This window comes from Urocitellus parryii, chromosome 2, assembly GCF_045843805.1.
Source record: "Urocitellus parryii isolate mUroPar1 chromosome 2, mUroPar1.hap1, whole genome shotgun sequence".
NCBI classification, from domain to species: domain Eukaryota; kingdom Metazoa; phylum Chordata; class Mammalia; order Rodentia; family Sciuridae; genus Urocitellus; species Urocitellus parryii.
This window is the reverse complement of record NC_135532.1, coordinates 187761894-187785292: the sequence shown is the minus strand read 5'-3', so window position 1 is coordinate 187785292 and position 23399 is coordinate 187761894. Positions and strand designations below refer to the sequence as shown.

The following is a 23399-nucleotide window of genomic DNA, read 5'->3' as shown; positions in this document are numbered from 1 at the left end:
AGTAAACAAGTTGCTTTATTCCTAAAATGTTTTATAAAACAAATATATGTTGTAAAAATGCTGTTTATAAAACTATAACTTTTTTACTTTTAGACATTTTCCCATTTGGGGAACACCTTTTCCTTGTCTAAATGATTGATTTATCAGTTGACAATACACAGAAAAAAAGAAACCAGCTCTTCCAAGGACTGTTTTTAAAGCTAAGGTTGTCAGTACTAAAAACTCATTGGCAGTAGAATATCCCCACTGGTCAATGTGAAAGAATTATTTATATTAAGAACATCCTCCATGTTGATATTTTGATAGCTTTTTTTCTCCATTACAGTATTGATATCAGTGTGGTCTTAATATTTGTCTGATTAAAAGACAGGAGAAATGTAAGAACAATACATTTTTTACATTTGTTGCTTGTCCAGGTTTCAAGTACAACTTCGGTTGGTTATTTCCTTGAACCTCTCTAGTCTTGCAAACACAGACAGCTCACCATGAGACTCTGTGTTTTGGCTCCAAGGAGTTCTCACTGCTGTTGGCACAGATTTAGATAAGGCAGTTAATTACAATTTTTTTCTATAACAAAGAGCTGTGTGGAAGTAAATCCCAAATTATTGCCTAGGAGGAAAAGTTAATAATAATAAGTTGATAGTACAACACCTTGTTCAGAGATATTCTTAGATCACACAAATAAACCATTAAGATATCATGTGACAAGGGGTTTTTCATACACATAAAATAATATTAAGCATTTCAGGTTTTCTGTTTCATTAACTCAAATAATTATCTTACCTTGTCGTTTGATTGAGAAATAGACTTAAGTTATTGTTTCCAGGTACAAGATTTCTGTTAAATTTAATGTAGTTTACTGGAAATTTTACCTGCAAATAATTGATAGGTGATTACTACTAGTCTTAATAACATTTTATAATGGTTTATCTTTGAACTATAATATTCGTTATATCTACTAAAAATATTTTCATTATGTTTAGATAAATATAAAGTAAATACAAGTAAAAAGCCCATGGGAGCAATTAATAATATGTAAAGTATACAAATATTAAATTGAAATAAACACACTTGAAATCAATAAACTTTCACTTCTCTAAATTTCTTCTCAATGGCATACCCTAGCAAATACACAAAACTTGAAAAGTTGACTTTGGAGGACTTCTGTCAGAAAATAAATCTTGATTTCTTAATTCCATGTTATGTTTGACCAGAAAACTACAGAGAAAATTACAAAGCCAAGAACAAAATGCATTCCTTCCTGTATCATTTTCTTCTATTTGTGATAGTTAAGTATCATTTAGAAGCAGATTGAAGAACCCTTCTGATCTCTGTAACCTACATCAAAGGATTCTTGTTCATCATAACAGAAAGTGATGAAAACGATAAAAATGAGTATATAAGAAATGTAGCTTGTACAATTACAATGATTGTGTGTATAGAAAATACAGTACCATTTTTCTTTAGTAAAAGCTAGATGTAATGAAAAGATTGACTTTTTTTTTCTGTTGTAGTTGTTTTATAGTTATTTTTACTTGGCTATAAGAAAATATATCTTATAAATATATTTATAAGAAAATATATCTATTATTATAAAGCTTACTGTTTGTTTGAAGTTATTATCTGATAATTAAATAAAAAACATTTTCAGAAAATGCAGCTATAGCATAATTACAAAAGTATCAAATGCTATTAGATAATTGATAAGATTTTTTGCTTCAAGAAGAAATTATGGCATTTAATTTTTTTAACCCCTTTAACACTGTATATCTGTAGCACTTAAACAATCTTTCAAGTTGTGAATACTTAGTTGAGTGTCAGACTTTTTAAATGAATGAAAGGCCAGTATGAATCAGAATTTTGAAATGTTTTCAAAATAATCTTTATGTGTCAATGAGTTTCTAAGAGTGAAAACTCAGAAATTTATACCTTGAATTTTTAATCTGTTTATGAACTGAGAACAATTGTTTCAAACTCTTGTTTGAATAAATGAGTCTCTATAATAGCCTTAGTGCATTCCGGTTAGTAAGAAGAGAAGATGGTATAAAATTTTTGTTGTAGACAATCTGTCATGACATTGTCAATGAAAATTAGCAAACTTAGGGAATGAATTTCCATTGATTCTTGGCATTGTGATGGAGGACAGGAAAGAAAAGAGGAGATGACTCTCATCCAAAATCCACAATTCTACAATCCACTGCATTGGGAAATATAGCAATAAAAAATCAGAGGCAGAAATGACCTTTCCAAAAGTTCTTATAAACACTTGGTTCTTACATCAACGTAAATATAATTTAAAATGCTTTCAACTTAAAACACTTTATTTTAAAAATTAATATATTCCATATAGCTCTTTAAATAGAAAATATTCTTTTTTTTGGGGGGGGGGTTTACAAAGGATTGAACTCAGCAGCACTCTATCACTGAGCCACATCCCCAGCCCTATTTTGTATTGTGAAACTAATGGAATAATATTTTTCCTGTTATGCACCAAAGACATTTAGAAATCATATCATTAGAGTATAAAATATGGTATGGAACAATTTATACCTTTGGTAAATAACTGGCATAATACAGGCATTAAAGAATTAAACTATATGTTTCTAACAACCCTAAAAATTTATTTCCTAACTTTTTGTTAAGATTCATTATCCTGAACACAAGTGCTCCAGAAATCGAAATATCCCTCCCCATGTCTTTAAGACTCAGACTGACCTATTGTCATATTTGTAAAACATGGTTGACTTGTCTGTCCTCTCTGTCCTGGCATCTGAATTGTGCCACAACTAGAGAGGAAGCCATCAGATCTGCATGTGTTTTGAGAAGGGAAAACATGATGGACCAAGTATCTTAGCTGTATCAGTGTGTGGTTTAAGATGATATATTGTAACCTGAGATTTAGTCAGTGTATCCAGGGAAATCACTTAAGGATTTACTTTCAAATTCCATTGACTTTGTGTTCTTCTTATCTCAGTTATGCTAATCTTGGACTGCTATACAAAAAAATCCCAGGAGACTTGAGGTTTGTATCCTGGGAAGTCCTGAAGTCCTATTTTAGCAGCTATTCACTTTAAAGTGTTTAGAATTCTTAGATTATGTTATTATTATTTGGCTACAAATAAAAGGTACCTTATAAACCTAAGCTAAATACTTCTAAAATGTGTTTTTTTGTAAGCTATTCTTGATTAGGTCATGTGTTGATGGTTGACTATAAACACAATTCAGAAACGAAAACTGAATTGTTGGTACATACACACTTTTACGAGAACACTGGTCTACAAAGTATGTTACAAATTCACGGTGGTTTAAAATGAGTTTATGCTGTTTGATCCTCATGTTGTGAGATAACCTAGTGGTGATCATTAAATTTTGAAATACAACAGAATCAAAATTGTGAGTAATGCTAATTCTTTTTTTTCTTTTCACTTATGCTAAGTGGAGCGCATTAAAATTCAATTTCTGAGTAATGAAATAGATTTAATTCATCCACTACACTTATTTTAATTGACCATATGCTCTACTTTGTTTTGGCTTAGCTGTTTTCCTTTAAGTAGAAACGAAAGGCAGATGTGATCAGACATTTCTTTTCCTATCACCACTATCATAGAAGAAAACTTAAGAAAATTTAGATCCTCAGTTAACAAACTACATTCCAATGAATTATTTACTGAGTAAATACAAAGTGATAATCATATCTTCTTTGCCTTGAATACTTTTTTCTCTGGTTATGAATATTTAAATTAAATCAGCCATTCATCTTAGCATATGATATATATTCATGCAAATATATATTCATCATCTAATACATTTCAATTATTGCATATCCACAATGATAATTTCAACCAAAGCTTTTAGAACATTGCTAATATGATCTAATGATTTATGAATATTGTCACTGCATGTTCCACTATACAAATCCTATGTCAAACTCAGAAATCAACTGAAGGCTGTGATATAACCAACAACTGAACTATGTATATTTTAATCAGAATGAATATTGACAATATGGTTTAATTCAAAGATGAGAGTGTATTCTTAATATTTTCAAAATTCTTTTTAACACTGATTAATCTGAAATAAAATTTGTAACACTGATTAATCAGTAAAGGGCTTTTTTATCACTTTGGAGACAAAATTGCAATGTAATGAAGTATGCTGCTAGTTTCCAAACTGATATCTTGGGATATAATTCAATTATGAAAATAACTCTATGTAATCCATGCAGTGACTACCTTCTTCTCTAAAGAAAATTACTTCTTTTTGGAATTGATTTATAATGAGTTCAAAGATTTTAATTGGTAAAAAATTCTAAGATAATAGGGTAAGTTTATGTTTTTCCTTCACTTGCAAAAGAAAGATTTCAACTTTGAGGACTATATTTTAAAAAATTATAATCATTTAAAACCTTTCTTATACTCACTTTATTGATCAACAAACAAGACAACCAAATAATTTCTTTTTAAAATTTTATAGTGTTAGAAAATTCAAGACATGAATGTCTATCAGATATCTTATTCCTTTTTCTTAATATTTTGTATGGTTAATGTTTCTTTTGTAAAATTCTAATTGAGATGCTTAAAGAAAGGATTATGCTTTTCTTGTATTGGAAAACACATGAACTTGTTGCATAATGTCGGGAACATTACTTGATATTAATAATAATTAATTAATATTAATTTATTTTAATTTGTGTATGTATGAAACTCCCCAAAATGATTCTTTTATTGAATGTATATATAGCCTGTTCTGGTTCATGATAATAATACATACTTGGTTTATGTAACCTTCCTTTATGTCTGGCATTAATGAGTCATGTGTTGCTTTCTAATTTAGAAGAAGAATAAAGTGAAACCATTGTTTCCATTATTTAAAAGATCAGATTGGATTGATGATCAAAGTGAGTTTTTTGCTTGTTATGAATTATATTTAAAGTAACTTGTTTTATTTTAATTTGTACTCCATAACAAAGTAATACCCTGTATTGTAAAGAAATAGTTTGCCTTTTTCATTAAATAATTATAAAAATGCAAAAATATGCATACTTACTTTTCATCTCTTAACATTGATTAGGAATAAGACTTTTTACTAACTCACACAAAGTTCTGAATAAATTCATTAAAGCCTTTGAGTAATAATATCTTCTTTAAATGAGCAAAGCTTTATATAGGCAGTATTATAAAGCATATTTTTGTTTTGTTTTCTCCTGAAATTAGAAGTTGAGCATTTTCTTTATTACATGTAAGTCAATAACTTGTATGTTATTAAAAATAAACACTACAGAATAATGTGTTTGGTATTGATCATATTGTTTCAATATGAACATGAATGTCGAGAGATATTGATTAATTGTGTAAACATATAAAAAGACATTAGCCCATGGGGGAATCATGAAGATTTATCAAATTAATTGTCTTTGCAGATACTTTACAGCATATTAGAATTAATGATTTTCCTATTTTGCTTTTTAATTCTTTCTTTAAATCAATAAATAATCTGTCAGAAAATTTCAATATATCAAATATAAGCCTATCTTAGTGAACAAATTTAAAAGCCATAGAAACTTTTCATTCTGTAATATTCCCTCTGCGATGTTGGTTTTTGTAATTCTCATCATATACTTATCACACACTTATAATCAAAAAGAACAGTTCCATTTTTGAACAACAATATTAACATCAGTATACATCATTAATTTAATAGGAACAAACAGAAATAACTCATTACTCTTGTCCCAGCTACTCAGATGGCCAAGGCAAGGAAAGGGCTATGAATGTAGCTCAGTGGCAGAATGCCCCTGGATTCCTAGTACTAAAAAAAAATACAATAATAATAATTCATTGTTCTCAATTGTGTTTCTGTATTTTTTTTCAGTGAATCTACTGGATTCAAAAACAATCCAAGGGGAGCTAGGCTGGATCTCTTATCCATCACATGGGGTGAGTTTATAAATTATTAAAAGGGAATGTGTCCATTGCCTCTTGTAGGCAGCAGAAGAAAGTATTAATGTGTTCTCTGAAGGAAAATTATACTTCTGATGAAAAATTATACTATAAATGTATTTATTATATGGACAAGGACAACCTAATATTTGTGTCCCATAAAACTATTGAGAACTTCAAAGTATTTTTTTCTGAATTTATCAGTTGCTTGAATGGATCAAATAAATATTTTAATTATTACTGATGTTATAGATGACCTATGTATGACCATCTAATATTTTTTTTTTGTGATGAGTTCGGAATAAGTGAATTGATAAGACATTCTAAATTTCAAGATATGTAGGAAGTGTGTATTTGGAAATGGTAAATCTCCAAAGTCATGACCTTAAAATCAACCCTGGTGACTACTGTGTGTAGGGTTGAATTTATTTTTCAACAATATAAACTGATGTTGCCTTGATTTATTTGTTTAAAATATATGCAACATGTGAATAATAGTTTACAATTGGGATCTAACTTAGGAAAAATACAAATTAAAATTTAAAATTTTATGCTTTTTTACATATCTTTAATATTTACCAAGCCAGGCACAGAGTATTTGAGTATATGGTATTTTGGTGCCCCAAATATTTATAATGAAGCTTTTAAGAGAGAAAACTTTATATATTCTGTTTTCTTTTTAAATAAAAAGCAGGTCATACATTTGGAAAATTCTCATTTCCTACAAAACTGTATAATAAACACACCTTTTTGTTTCCTAGTGCAGCTTTCAGGAAATGAAAAGTGCTATTTTGAAATATTTGTCATAGTAACAAATTTAAGTATTCTTTCTCCCTTTCCAATAGTTTTCTTTTAAAAGTGATTGTAAATGCCTCACTTAGCATTGGTGTTCAGTCTTTAGATTCTTATGTCTAAACACACTACCAGCTTCTTCACAAGCGGATGTTTTCCATCAAGGATACTTCATCTATCTGTCATCTTTGTATCTGTTTCTCTTTCTGGCACACCTTGACATTGACAAAATGCCAAAACCTACATTCAGGCTTTCATTAGTTGCTTTGGAGAGAAGAGTATGAAGTACGCCAAGGTTTGGTTTTCCCATAGGTGTAAAAGGAATCAAATGATTGGGATTAATGCACTGTCTGGATTGTTATAAAGAATGAATCGAAACTCAGGATTGAGCTGGAAAACTCATTTAAAATGAGCAGCTAAAAGTCAAATGTAATCCCAATAATTATTTTAGAAATTTGAGTTTCTCATTACTCCATCTGATAATATGCCCTAGATACTCAGTGCTTAACGATATAAAAAACACAAAAACCATAATGACACTGCTAATAGAAATACACACTTTTTTGTAAAAAAAAAAAAAAGAAAGAAAGAAAAGAAAGATGCACATCAAAACAATATTCTACCTATGTTTTTCTCTAAAGAAAGTGCAAAGATAACATATTTCTATACATTGAGGATTGGGAAAAACAAATTCTTTCATTGTTAGTATCAGAGTTCCACAGTTTCTCATATTTTTTTATTTTCATAGATAAAATAGGGTGGACATCAAGAGATAGGTTGGGTGCAAGGGTGAGATGTCCAGCACTATGGTACTACCTCAAGCTGTTACAGCCAGGGATGTGGGACGGACTCTGGGTTGGTATTAGCCTATTCCCAACCCAGTCCCAGACTTCCAGAGTTGAAATCTTGGTCTCAACACCTCCTTCCTGGGGTGATTCTTAAACACATAAGTTTAAGACACACTTCTCAAAATAACTTACCTCATGACATTTTCCATCTTTGGACCTATTTCCCACCTCCTTATGGCCTGAGAATCTCTTATGGTGTCCTCAGTCAACAGTTTCCAGTTCTTTTTTTCCCTTACTATTGCCTCAGAGAGCTCCCTCAAGCATTTGGCTCCCTCTTCATTGCTTTCCTCTGTTCATCTTGCAGCTGTGCCTTCCCTATTTCTTCTAATAAATTCGCCTAAAACAGCTGGCCAATCTTTCCAAGTTTATCACTATGACTTTCAGGGGAAAAAAAAAAAGAAAATTTCTCCAATTGGTTGTGAAATTATGATACTCCCCAAATCTGAGAAAAACAAAAAGATAGAAATAAAAGGAGAAGAACAAGAGGAGGGTGGGGACAGGAGGGAGGAAAGAAGGAAGGAAGAATGGGAGGGAGAGAGGAAGGGAGGGAGGGAGGGGGAAGGAAACAAGGAAGGAAAGGAGAAAGGAAAGAAGGGGAAGGAAAGGGAGATTCTTGGGCGAGATCTCTCCAGGGGAAATTTAGGTGTGGTATTTAACACCCTCGCTTGTACAATTATTTGTGGCTTTAAATACAATCAATTTTTTATTACCTAATCTCCTTCATTTCCGTATGACAAGGACCGATACATTTTATGTTTATTTTGCTTAGAGAGGAAATAATAGTTCAAACAATTGTGATACCTTTGATTTGAAAATGACATGTGATAGCTGGAAACAATTTTAAACTTCTTATTGTTTTGATTAATTAATGCTAATAAAAGCAGTTCATCTGATTGTAGGCTAACTAAAATATGAACATCAACTTCAGAGGAAAATATTGTAGTAACAATGTTACCCCATACTCAACTCCAGAAAATCCTGTTCTTGTGATTTAGAGCAGGAGGAGGGGATGCAAGGAAAGGTGACATTGATTTTACCTCTTGGGGACATCTGGCAAGTCTGCAGACATCCTTTGCCACAGCAGGGGGCAGGGGCACTCCTGGCATCTAATGGAAGAGGCCAGCATCACTGCTAAGCATCTTACAGTGAACAAAGAATAATCGGTTCCAAAATGATAGTGCAGAAGTAGTGAAACCTTAAATTCCAGGACTAACAATAATGCTCCATCAGGAGATGTGTGGGGTTCCTAAAGATATGGAGGAATGCCAGCTCCTCCCTAACTCCCAATTATACTCTAATTAGAAGTTTTGAATTCCAAATCTGTGGAAATAAGATTTTAAATTTGAAATGCATCATTCATAGAATAATTATTTTGTCTAAGCTACATAAAATTAAGATATTTGGGGAAAAACAGCCAAGAGTAGTTCATTCCTTCATGTATTTAGTTTCAATTCTCCCTTTTCCTCAAAGAAATATTCCTTCTAAAACTTTATAATTATGCATTTCTTGAGGAGTAATTCCATCTGAATTTCTAAACAGTACTTCAAATTTTAAAGAAAATCAGGTAAGAAAGTATGATACTATATGTAAGTTTAGATCTTGGACAAAAACCTGGGAGTAAATGTAATGTAACTCTGATTTTCTTGAAGTGAAGGTCATGAAACTAACATACAAATTTGGAAACTGAAAATATCTGAGATGTCATTTTTCATTGGAAGTTTTATTTGATACAGATATTTTCTGGCACTATGTTCACTTTTGTGAAGCAGGCATAAACAACAATTTCTCTAGACCTTAGAGACTTATGAATTATAATAGTTGAATACTGCATATATATTCAGAAAGTTCAATAAACAATTCAAAAGCTTTAGTATTCTTTGATATGAGGAAAATCAACACTTATAGAAGCCTATCCATATTATGGATCACAACCTGAGGAAAAAACCCTATTGCTTATACATGAATAGATACTTAAGTTTTATTGATTGATTGTTCGATAAGATCAATACACCAAGTAAACTTTCTTAATCTGTACATCATTACAAGAAGAAAGATCCCAGGGAAGTACAGCTACATAATCTTCACTTAGGATAGTATTTATAGGCTGATTAAGTAGTACAAAAGAATCACGAGTCAGGATTCAATGAAAGGAACTCAAATATGGAGAAGACAATGAGACAGATAGGGTCCAGTTAAAAAAAGCAGTCAGAAATGAGTTTCATATATGTATGATAAAAGAAAAAAAACATCAATATTAGCATATGTGAAATTAAATTTCCTTAGTTATTTATTGATGCCTTAGCAATAATAATGCTCTTCAGAGCATTCTCTGGGTGGAGACAAGACAGTTGGTTGACCACCCAATGTCTGTTCCCTGATTTCTCTTGGCTGGTAAAACATGGCTATTGCTCAGGTTTTCACCCCTTTTCTGTGGTATTGGAAACTGGCCCCTTTGCAGCTCTGTGGGGAAAATGTCCATTCATCCCAGCGCTAATCATGACCACTATAGTTACTTTGACAAAGATTGGTTTAAGCAAGTGTAAGTGAAGGCAGTTAGACTGGACCAGAACTCCAGTCACTTCTAAGAGTTTCCTTCTGATAGAAGTTGGGTGAGGACCAGAACTCCCTCCCTCTAGCATGTCATGTGAGGTCCAGGATCTAAAGTAGCTGCAAAAAGGCAGAGCCCAGTGAGAATTAGAGGAACCAGACAGGAACCCTGGCATTACTGAACCACTAAATTATGTGCAAGAATCATCTTTCTTTTTTTTAAAAGCCACTCTTAGTATTTATCTTATTTTCAAATTAGAGGCATCCTGACAAAATGGAATGTTTTATCTCTGGTTAAATATCCTGTTGTCTAAATCCAGGCTATAGCAATGCACAATTATATGTTATAATGATATTTGTATTTTCCCAGGTTTACTCTTTTAGTGCTTTAGTAAAATGTCATCGATAATAAGCAAAGCACTAAAATAGAATAAGCACATCATTTAGAATTGGTACACCTGCTTTTAAAGTCTGACTCTATCATTTATTGATGTATGATATGATGCAAACCAATTAACCTTCAAAAACATTTGTATTCAGTTTTAAAAAAGGAATAATGATAATTCACAGCATGTTAAAGCTAATGAGACTTGAACAAATGAGATATTTATATACACATGTACATCTTTGACAATCTATGATAATGCATGTGAAAGAGTTATAAAAATGACATTTCTAATTCTAAGACACACAAGCTATGAGATTCTCTTATTTCTATACTCTTTATTGATATATACCCTTATGATATATATATGTGTGTATATAGATAGATAGATATAAATAGATATAGATAGATATAGATAGATAGATATCCTTAAATCTCAGTCTATACTTAAAGTCTTGAATTTTCCATTTAAGACAAGGAAAATCGACAGTGTTGTATACGGTTCCAGAAAATACCACTACATCAATTAAGAATCTAACACATTGTCTTTGACATTGCATTATTGTTATTCCATTAAATCTGCAGACTTAAGTTTGCATATAACCTAAACACTATATTTTGAATAGATGGAGTCAAAATGTGGTAGTTAGCTATCCAGTTTATTTCTATGTGATTAGAATTTCCTCAAATATTAATATTTCAGATTTCAGATTGAATTTGGTCCTTCATAGAGACCTTATAGTCCTTTCACAAGCCCACCCTCAACACCTCTGTCCCTTGACACAGACTAGAACATAACACCTGTTAAGCTCATCTACCTTCTCACACATTATTTTCTGTTGTTCCTCCATAGCTCACCATTATACATGAACACAAATATTTGATTGACATTTTTGTTAGCCAGGAAACTGTGAGCACCATGAGGACAATTCCCATTTCATGAAATTCTCTTTTATTTGCAACATTTAGAGTTCCTGTATTAGTTTCCCATTAGTTAATATTGTCTGAAAATTAATAAAATCTTATAAAAAAGAATAACAAATTTAAAACAAATTTTATATATGTTGAAAAAAGTCTGATGATCCCACTCTGTTATTTTAAATGGTATCAATTTTAAATTTCACTCTTTCTTCATAAAGGCATACAGTTAATTGAACCCATAACATATATACAAAATTATACTTGTGTAATCTATCTTTATTTATTATATTCATCTTATTGTAACATCTTTAGTACTAGCAGAAGTATTTAATTAAATATATTTAAAAACTAATTACAGCCCATGAATTGGAAATTAATTGATAATAAAACTAGATGAAGCCAACTTTATATTGGGAAAAAAAATGTATTGGTTGTTAAAAGCCAGAATCCTGGAAATAAATTCCACTTAGGAAAATCAGAAATATTTGAAGTGAATAAATCATAAATAGAGGTAGAAATAATAAGAATACTTTTTAAAAAAATAATTTCTTTTATATTTTTCAGTAAAAACAATTTGCTTTCAATATTGAAATTACTGGCATCTGTGAAATCTGGATTCTTCGAATTATCTCAATTTCTAGCTTTCACATTGTGAATGAGGTTTGAAATGCAGAGAAAATATTTTGACAACTGTGTGTCAGCAATAACCACCTGGGAATTCTGCCTTTATGAACCATAGTTAGAATTCTACTTATGCTGAATAGTTGATCCAGGAAGATCAAATTTTTGACACATATGGTATGTGATTCTTGGTCACTTGAAATTTTTCTGCCCAGTCTCTATTTTAAACATGTCACTTTTACCTACTATACTAACCTTTCAAAGAAGGATGTCTGATCAAATTAGAAAAACATAACAAGGCTTTATAGCTCTTTTTTTCACCTTTCTGAAAAAAATGCACAGTGAAAGAAGGGAAACTGTGCATAAATTGTAGAAAATGGCAAGATTAGAATGTATTTGAACATCATTTAGTTTATGAAAATTAAAATGTTATGTATCCAGTGCTTTAAAAAATGGAAGTAAGTTTTCCATCTCTAGCTCACAATGTATGTTTCTATATGAATCATCTTCTCTACTACAAAACTATTTATATTCTGGGAAATAGATTGGAATTTTTTTTTTAAACACATAATGTGCTTTGTATCTTTTAATTTGACATATAACTTTGTGGTATACAAAGTAAACAAGAGTTGAATTATATTTATGTGTGTTTTAGTCACACTTTATTAAAAATTAATTTGTGCTATGTTATCTTCATGTAATATCCATTCACACTAAAGTTAAATAAGAAGCTAAGATATTTTCAAATAATTTTCCTTTCTGGATTGAATGTTTGAATGTTTCATAAATGCACTATGATCATTCAGTATTTTTTTTAACTAGCTTTAGAAAAGTGATACCAAAGACCTACTTTTTGCATCTTATTGGTTTCTCATATAGGTGGTATTTTAAAATTTTTTTAATCTAAGGAATTTTTTGACACTAAGCTTTGTTTTTTGGGGGCAACTGCAGATGTGGGTAACTTTCTGGTCAAAAAGACAGTTATTAAAAAGTAACCAAAATGTAGAAATGTTATTTTTAAATGAAAAACTTTGTAATCAGTTCATTATCCATTAAATTTGTTAGACATTCCAAATAGTATATTTCAGACTGAATATAAGTTGCATCACTACTAAGAAATGTCCTCTTTCTTTAATACTTTATAGAGCACATACTTAGGATAAATACTATGTTCTAGCTTCTAAGTATTTGTTTATATATTGGGAAGAAAATCAACATATGTAACCCAATGGAAACGAGTTTCAAATAGTTCATTCTTAAGTGTAAATGAAGAATTTAATGAAAATTTGTAAACAAAATAATACCCCCAAGTTTTGCTTATTTAAAGTATTTTTTTTTAATTTTAGGAATTAATGGTTTTGACCTTTAGTTTTATTACACTCAAGTGGTTAATTTCTTTTGAAAGTAATTCTTTAAGAAATTAAATTTAGCCTGTAAAAAATATGGTGCAAAGCACTTTTTATATAAGTCCCATGACTCAAATGATAGCCATTGGACTTAAGAACATTGAAGGGTTATGATATCTACAAACCACCTTAAGTATTTCTGAAACCTTAATTTGTATGCTAATGGTACTCAATTTATTCTGGAGTTATTATACATAAACATATTATCACCAGTAATTCCTGTGGAAGTTGCTAAAATCATTCATCTCCATTATTTGACACATAAGAAGAAAAAATCAAGGGGGCTTAATTTACTGGATTTTCTGATTATGCTTAACTTCACAAATCATTTTCATTCATTCAGTAATGCAGATAAAAATACAGACAAAATACTTCTAAATTTGTAGACAGCAGTTGTTCAAATAGAAAATCCTAGATCCCAATCATGCCTGCTACATTGGAAACCCTGGTAGGACCCAGTGGTCTGCTTTTGGGGGGGGGGCTGTTCATGTGATTCTGATACTGCTCAAGTTTTAGAATCACTGTGCTTGAAAATCATTATCTGATGTAATGAAACACACATTACTAGATACTAAGCTGCTGCTTGATTCAGAGCTGTAGTTCATCTGAACTTCCCAATTAATACAGCACAGTGGATGATGATTCATGATTAATGTAGTCATTGCTGTTCTGAAATATAAGATTTTATAATAAACACACAGCAAGAGAAAATAAGTGTTTTACTGGAAACTTGAGGAATCTATTCTTAGCAATTTGTCACAGGGTTTCATTTCAAGATCATCAAATTTCTTATGTAATCTTGGAGTTCAGTTTGAACTATTTAGTATCTGCAGTATTTACAAATAATTATGCAGTATTTATACTGTGTATATCTGACATCCATTGTTCATGAAAAAATATATGACATAGAGACCAAAAGATTAGAATAATCATGAATTAAATGCTAGGGAAATTGGATAAGAATATGAAGCTTCCCTTAAGTAGTGCCTAGAATTTGAGATTGTCTGGGAAATGACTATGAGATATTCCTAGACTGTTACTAAGATCATATCATGATGGATTTTATGTGTGATTATGGAGCATAGTGAAACTAAAGAATAGATAGGATTCAGAAAAAGCATTGTGGAATTTTCCTTGATGTACTACAAGAATACAGAGCAGGCTCTCTAGTCAGTTCATTATATATCTTCAGGATTTGACATAATAGTTAATTTTCACTTTTTTTCCCTAAGATATTCAGAAGGAGCATTAAAATTTGATCATCCTTTCCTCCTCCACTTCTCTTCCTCCTTCTTCTCCTCCCCATCCTTCTTCTAAGCATGTCATTTTTATAATGAAAACATACAACAAAGAGTAGATTTAGACAACTAAGAAAGATGTAAGAACTATAGCAGACGCAAGGAAACTAGGAAAGGTAAACAAAAGAAAAAAGAGCATAAGGTACTCTAGCCATAGAAGTAATTAAGTTTCCCTTCCCTATGACAATATCAGTATACATGCTTTTGGCTTAATGTTAAAAGTAAGCAAAATTTAGCCAGGTGTGGTGGCACATGCCTGTAATCCAAAGGGTTTAGCCAAGGCAGGAGGATTGCAAGTTCAAAGCCAGCCTCAGCAAAAATGAGGTGCTAAGCAACTCACTTAGACCATGTCTCTAAATATAAAATACAAAAAAAAAAAAAAGGCTGGGCATGTGACTCAGTGATTGAATGCTCCTGAGTTCAATCCCCAGTACCCCCATCCCCCACAAAAAAATAAAATAAGCAAAACTTCAAGTGCCTGCAAAATGATGACCTCCCTTCTCAAAGTAACAAGAGCATGAATCCAGTTACTAGAGAGACTGAGCCAATGAAGGAAGAGAAAATAGTTGCCAAGTGATGAAATAAAATAAGTTCTATTCCCAATCTATGATTAGATGCTCACTCTATGCAATGGAAGTGAAGAAAGCTGATGGTCATTGTTTACTCAAAATTTTCCAATACAATTTAAAAGTTCGGGACATTATGAATCAACTATGCCCATTTAGGAAATCCCTGCATCCACATGTCATTGCACCTCTCATGTTGGATGAATGTGCTTCATGGTCACTTTTGGAAGTAGAATTAATGATATAATTTTAAATGTAAATCTGCCTAGTGTCTTATTGGCAGCTAACAACAATGTAGTCATAAGCCATAGAAAAATACTGTTTGTAAAAGTTTGTGAGAAGGCTTATTGATAAAGCTGCCTCAATTTTCCATTTAGGGCAATGAAAATTTACCTTATTTGGAAAAGTACAATATTTTTGAATGCATAATTGGTTTTAGAGGCAGCAGAGACTGTAGAAATCATCTAGTGCAATTTGCTATTATGTAGACAAGCAGCTTGAGGCTCAGGGAGTCTTAGTGACTTGTCCAAGGTCACATCATTGCTCTTTGGGTCTTGGTTTAGGCTCTTTTTATTTCCTTCTCTGCCTTGGTTTTTAGATAATATTGAGTATTCAAGATTATATGATTTAAATTATACTTCAGAGTATTTTTTCACATTTCTTATCAGTACATTATAGTTTTACATATTGATGGGATTTTTTAAATGTATTTGTGCATGCACCCAATATAATTTGGCTAATATCACTCTCCCTCTGCACCTGCTCCCTCCCTGCCTCCTTCCCACACCTTGGTGCTTTTCCTCTGTTGCTCTCCCTTTGATTTTTAGGAGATCCACCCCCACCTTTTTCCCTACCATTTTTCTCTCTAGTTTCCACATATGAGAGAAAATGTACAATTCTACAATTCTTAACCTTCTGAGTTTGACTTAGTTCACTTAACTTGATGGTCTCTAATTCCATCCATTTTCCTATGAATTCATTGAATGGCTGAATAAAGTTTTTTATTCATTTGTCTGTTGATGGACACCTAGGCTGGTTCCACAGTTTGGTTATTGTGTATTTTGCTGCCATAAACATACATATGCATGTGTCAATGTAGTAAGATGATTTTATTTCTTCAGTATATAGAATGAGAAGTGGTATAGCTGAGTTATATGGTGGTTCCATTTTGCCTGTGTCTCATTCCTTTCAGCACCCTAAATAATAATCATATCTTAGGACACATCAGTCAGCATAGAGCCACTTTTTTCCGGAGTTTAAAACTGCAAATCTTTCATAAACCCATAAGGAAAATCAGGTAGCATCGAATCATAATTAGCTCTCTATTCTTGTTCATGCTTGTCTCCTCATCTGCCCCTGATTCATGATCTAGAGACTAAGCTGCCAGTTGATCACTAGAGATTCTTAACTTATTCTCTGACAATCAGAAATTGATTTTAGATTAGATTCAAATATAAATCCAAGTCCACTTGCATCAAAAGAGTATCTTAAATGTTTAATTCAAAACCAAAAGAAATATTACATGATTTCAGGTTTGATAAGAAGCAATAAATATTTGGGGGTATTTTTTAAAAAATAGTGTATTATTTTAATGTGACAAATCTTAAGACAGAAGGATTAGATGTTATATCCTTCAGCCAGTAAATCTTTGAGATTTTAAATGTCCACACATGGTTATATTTGTTTTGTGTCTTCTAAATGGCTAAAAGAATTTCTAAATTTTTATTGGGTTTATTTTTCAGAAATAGATGATGATAATAGGTATTTTTAAAAAATAATTTGATACTTATATAAGGTAAAAAGTTAGTTCTTCAACAAAGTTTAAAAACTAAAGGATAAATCTATACATAGGGATTTTATAACCCCAGAAAATTGTGGTTCAGAAAAATTTGCCTCAGTGATGGTCATTTCTGCTCAATTGTGAATAGTTCCTGCAATATAAAAATGGCTTCTAAAATTTTTAGTAGCTTGGACTTTGTTCATCCTACTGCTCAGTAATTGTTTCTGCTCTTACTGTGAGGTAGGTACTATCACAGAAAGTAGGAATGCAAACAATATCAATACCTAATATTTTTATAATGTGTTGTGTATGCATTCTGGTGCTTTCTGTGTAATGACACTTAGTTCCACCACAATTCTATGAAGTTTTACTCTCATTTTTAAAAAGAAGAAAGTGAGTCCACCCAATTTTAAATAACTGGAAAAGTATCAGGTGCCTAGAAACAGCAGAAGGAATGGAAACAATCTTTCTATATTATACATATCACCAGTCCTCTGTGCAAAATCTTGTGAAAGAAGTAACTAAGATATTGCCTTAGGAAGCTTAGGTTTGGTGGAAGATAATAATTTGTGAACTAGCAACTATGCTACAATTACAGTAATCAATTAAGATTCACAAGAGATACAGTAATGTTACTGATTATTCTGCTTGACATGAGTCGGGGAAAATTATACTAAGAGGTTGGGAAGCATAAGATGAGTAGGAATTTACCAGGTATGCATGGCTGCGCACCACAGACACTAAGTACAGGCTGAACAGCTATGTGTTTTGAGAAATGGCCCAGGTCATCAGAAAACAGAGCATAGCAGGGTAAAGGATGAAGTTTCTGAAAGAAAAAAAAAAAGAAAAATAATTATAATATCAGCCTGAATCATGAAGAGCCTCATATATCATGCTAAGCCACATAGATTCTATCTTAATGGAAAACTGCTAAGAAATATGGGAGTTAAGATGTTTATTCTGTGCACTTGGACTAGAGGTGCAAAAAACAGATCATCTACAAAGGTCATCAGAGAAGAGGCTTGGCAAGGCAAAGAAGGCAGGTGAAGGATACCAGGTCGCTTAGGACATCTGTTCTGAAAGAAAAATATCAGCTGGATACAGGTACTAGGGAGACAGAGGACTCAGGAGAATTTTCATAATATATGGGTGATTGATGATAACTGATGCATATTTTAGCTTCTACATCAGAGTTTCCCAAATTTAATGACATTAGAATCAACAGTAGGATTTCACCAAGGTAGATACAGATCACAGGGCTAATGTTTCTTGTGCAAGGAAGATGCCTTGAGAATTAAAATCCTAGATATATATTAAACACTTACCTGCAAATATATTTAATGAGGAGTTTAGTTTTATGAAAGTCTAAAAGGCAGAAATTAAATGAACTTAAGAGGAGACATGTGATCATGTCTCATGTTGCAGATGGTCAATGAAGATTGAGAATAAATTCTGAAATACCCTGTTATTGACCCCCCAACACACATGCACATATCTAGGCATGAATATATACATACCTACATACATGTCTGTAGCCAACACATATAACACAAATTATGAATTCTAGTGCTTTCTGTGTAATGACATTTAAGTTCCACCACAATTCCATGAAGTTATCTAGTTAGTGCTGTTCAACATTTGAATTGTTTCATTGCTCCCACGTTATGAATGATTTCTAAAGTACTGAAAAATATAGAAGATCTCAAGACTAAATTTTTACATATATGACCACAGGCAGTTGAAGGAGATTATATAATACACTTTTAAGATTTTAGCAACACCAACTATAGATATTTTGGTAGCAGATGACAATATGAAACTAAAAGTAATAGTTTTTTCCCAATATTAATTTTATGTTATAATATTACACTCTAAAATTGGTAATTTCTAAAAAAATAAAACAAACTCATTAAATATTGAAAAAAAGAGGAGGTAACTAAAAAATAAAAGAGAGAGGTTTAAACAGAATTTTCAATAATAATAACTTGAGGAAATATTTGTCATATTGTTTTTCTTTCAATATCCATTTACCTTTTGAAAAACATTGAATTGATAGACATAAAATTTGTAGAAACTATGATTCTTATCAGAGACATAGGAACATATTTTCAACAATGTTTAAACAGGAGAGAAGTAATTATTTTCAATAGTAGAAAATGTTCCATAGGAAATGAATATAGACAATTAGAGGGTAGCCAGGCATTGTGGTGCCTGCTTGTAATCTTAGGGACTCAGGAGGGTGATGTAGGAGGATCACAAATTTGAGGCCAGCCTCAGCGATTTAGTGAGACCCTTAGAAATTTAGCAAGACACTCTCTCTAAAGAAAAAATAAATAAAAAAGGCTTGGGGTGTAGTTCAGGGATAAAGTGCCCCTGTGCTTAATCCCTAGTATTGGAAACAAAACTAAAAACAAAAACAGTAGGAAACATCTCAAGTCACTCATGAACAAGTAAACTAATTATTGTAACTGAGACCTACTTTTTTCTAGTTTCATGAATACTAACATTTATTTTGCCCAAAACATGTTTGGAATGAAATCAAGAGATGTTTTAGTATTTTAGATTATTAATTTTTTACTTAAAATCAAAACTGGTATGTTACTTGTATTTGTACACTACCTAAATCCTGAGGAAACACATACGTCTGAAGTGTCAGAAAAATAGGTTGAATATTTTTCATCAAATCCTGTATACCAAAGAAGGAATTTTTTAATTTTAAAGGCCAACTGTGTCTTTAAATTTTATGTAGCTTTCTTTTTTTTTTTAATCATTTGTGGTTTAGTATGCTGATTCAGACAACTGATTCATCAAATCTTTCAGGAACCTCCTCAGTAAAGGCCTATTTTTTTTTTTTTCAAAAAGTAGTATGGACCCAGCAAAATGCTAAATAAAGATTATATTTAAAAATTTAAAGTGATAGAAAAGTTAACCAGCTGTAATATGTTCAACAATAGGATATGGAGATCCCCTTTTGATCTTTCAGCTAACTAGTAAATGTCTTAATATGGAAGAATCTAAATGCTATTTACAGAATATTCAATGCAAAATAACTAATTATAAAAATGAAAACTTTCACTGTACAAAAGAAGCCATGAGGCCCTAAAGGTAGCACTCAGTGGTAGAGTGCTTGCCTAGCTTGTGCAAAGTCTTGTAGTCCATCCCCAGCACCAATGCACGCGCGTGCACGCGCGCACACACACACACACACACACACACACACACAGAACTGACATTATATGTAGTAAAATGTTTAAGTATTTAATTCCACAGTATAGCTACAAGGTTTGAGAGAAAATCCGTATCATTGTTTTTCACAGACCAGACTTCTCTTTACTTTCTGGTATTACCTTTTTCTTTCTCTTGGAATATACAAGGCAGTCTCTTCTTAGGCAGTGATGTAAGTAGACGTAGAAGCTGTTGTGGTAATTAATATAACATAAGCTCTGCTACTAAGGGGTCTTTGGAAGATCTTTGTTTTTATTTGATTCTACCAGGTTAAGAATTCATCACTGAATATTAATAGGCACTTCCTCCACAGACATTTTAAAGTCAAAAGAAAATAAGAAATATCGCCTGCCCAGAGAGTTCCTAGCTTAGAATACCAGTGTCTCATCTCCTTGTTCATCCTCCAGCTTTCAGAGCTATAGTGCAACATGATCTATAAGGGGTAGACTTTTAATTATAGTGTTAAATTGTTTCATGATGAGAGATGCTGGCTTTTTTAAAATTTTGGAATGAGTTTACACACAGAGAAAAGTATAAAAGACATTCCAAAGAGTTTCCATATATTCCATCTTGTTTTCTCTAATGTTATGATCTTATATAACCATGGTACATTTGATAAAACTAAGAAATTCACATTGCTATATTCGTATTGGCTATACTAGAGACTTTTTTTTATATTTCAACAATCTTTCCACTCATGTCCTTTTTTGCTGCTCCTTTATTAAGGCTAACACATGTATTTAGTAAGAAAATTTCCTTCCAGCAATTTCTATTTGGTAACACAATTTACCGTGTAGGAATTAGACTGTCATCAGTGTAAATTTTTTAAATAAATATACTTTATCTCTTATAGCAGTTTTAGGTTTATTAAAAAACTCAACAGAACGTACTAAGGGTTCACATACATTTGCCATTTTCCTCCACAGTTTCTTCCATAGTTAACACCTTGCATTGCTATGGTACATTTTTGAAAATTGATAAACCAGTATTGAGACATTATATTAACTTTGGTGTATAGTTTGATTAAAGTTGACTCTGTGTTGTGCAGTTCTGTTTTTTGTTTGTTTTGGTACCAGGGATTGAAATCAGAGGCACTCAACCACTGAGCCATATCCCTAGGCCTATTTTGTATTTTATTTAGAGACAGGGTCTCACTGAGTTGCTTAGTACCTCACTTTTGCTGATGCTGGCTTTGAACTCGTGATCTTCCTGCCTCAGCCTCACAAGCCACTGGGATTACAGGCATGTGCCATGATACAACCAGCCAGTTCTGTTGGTTTTGATGAATACTAGTACCCACCATGATAGTTACACCACCCTCACTGTCCCTTGTACTCAGTCTTTTCATTTCTTCCCCAACGTATTCCTCTATGACAGCCACTTATCCTTCTAAGGACTCATTAGTTTTGCCTTTTCCATAATGCCATGTACTTGTAGTGATAGGGAATGTAGCCTTTTCAGAATGACTTCATGCATTTAAGTATCTTTTATGTCTTCCTGAGTAAGAAGTTTTTATTTGCTTTCATTATGCATCCTTCTAGTTATAGCATGTACTTTTGAATTCTGTACAAAAGTAGTCTTTCTCCATGTGCTCCCTATATTTTATACTAATTGAGTTCTCTTTCTAATACTGTATTTGTTAGTTTTTCATCACTGTGACAAAAATGCCCAGGAAAAATCAATTTAAGGGAGAAAATATTTTATTTTGGCTCACTGTTTCAGAGGTTTGAATCCATGGTCTCTTGGCTCCATTGTTTCTGGACCTGTGGTGAGGTAGAACATAATGGCATGGAAAGCATGGTGGAGAAAAGCCACTCACTCTATGGCTGAAGAGAAGCATGGAGGGGAAGTGGATGAGGACAAGGTATATAGCCTTCCAGGACATGCCATCCAATGACCTACTCCTCCAACTAGACTCCACTTTCTACAACTTCGACCACCTCTCAATAATGCCATTGAATAATTAATCAATCAGCATATTAATCCATTGATCAGGTTAGAGCTCTCATAATTCAGTTATCTCCAAAATTCCCTTCTTTGTTAAAAAATATTTTGTTTAGTTGTAGATGGGCACAATATCTTTTTTTTTTAATTTCTTTTTATGTGATGCTGAGGATCAAACCCAGTGTCTCACACTGCTCTACCACTCAGCTACAGCCCCAGCCCAAAAGCCTTACCTTGGATTATTGTTTCACTGAGGAGTGATCCTTCAACACGTGAGCTTTTGGGGGATATTTCAGATCCAAATCATAGTACTTGACCTTGAGGAACTTTTGCCATGACACATAATAGGGAAATGGCTGGTAGTAAGAAGATCAAGACAAAAATAACCTTGTATTATTGTAACAAAATATGTGAGACAATCAAATTAAAAATAAGAAAAGTTTATTTTGACTCAAGTTTTGGAGATTTTATTCAATGGTCATTTGGCCCTGTTACTTCTGAGTTTGTGATGATGCAGTGCATCATGGTGGGTGCATGTGAAAGAGGAAGTTGCTCACCTCATGAAATCTAGGCAGTAAAGATCATAATACAGGAAGGGAATCAGGTTCTAATATCCCCTGAGAGCATATTCCCAGTGACCTAAGAACTTCTACCAGGCTACATGTGTTAGTCAGCTTTCTGTTACTATCATAAATTACCTGAAATAATTGACTTAAAAAGAAGACTTATTTTTACTTACAGTTATATCTATTTCAATTCATGGTAAGTGGGCTTGTTGTTTTTGAGTCTCAGATGAAGCAGTACATCTTGGTGGGAATACATGATAGAAAAAAATGTCCATGTCTTGGCAGCCAGTAAATAAGAGAGAGGAAAGGTCCAAAGTCCTAAATCCGCATCAAGGCCAGATCCCAAATAACCAAACTTCCTTCCTTTAGGCCCCAACTCCTATAAAGGTTCCACTACCTTCTAATAGCACCATGGACTAGAAACTGAGTCTTCTATACATGGTCATTTGAGGAGCATTTAAGATCCAATCTATAGTAACTAACATTTGAAATAGTAGAGTGATTGTATGAGTTTAGTAAAAAAAAATAATCAAATCCTTTTAACAGTAACCTTGAATAGAT

The 23399-nt window shown here is 32.2% G+C and overlaps 1 protein-coding gene across 2 annotated transcripts in view; it reads left to right on the top strand.

Moving 5' to 3' along the window:
* Positions 1 to 23399, top strand: part of Epha3 (EPH receptor A3) — a 342530-nt gene that overhangs the window by 12602 nt on the left and 306529 nt on the right. For both annotated transcript variants that reach the window (XM_026393990.2, XM_026393989.2), the window contains exon 2: positions 5872 to 5936. In XM_026393990.2, coding sequence (XP_026249775.2) covers positions 5872 to 5936 — 65 coding nt within the window. The remainder of the gene's footprint in view (positions 1 to 5871; positions 5937 to 23399) is intronic.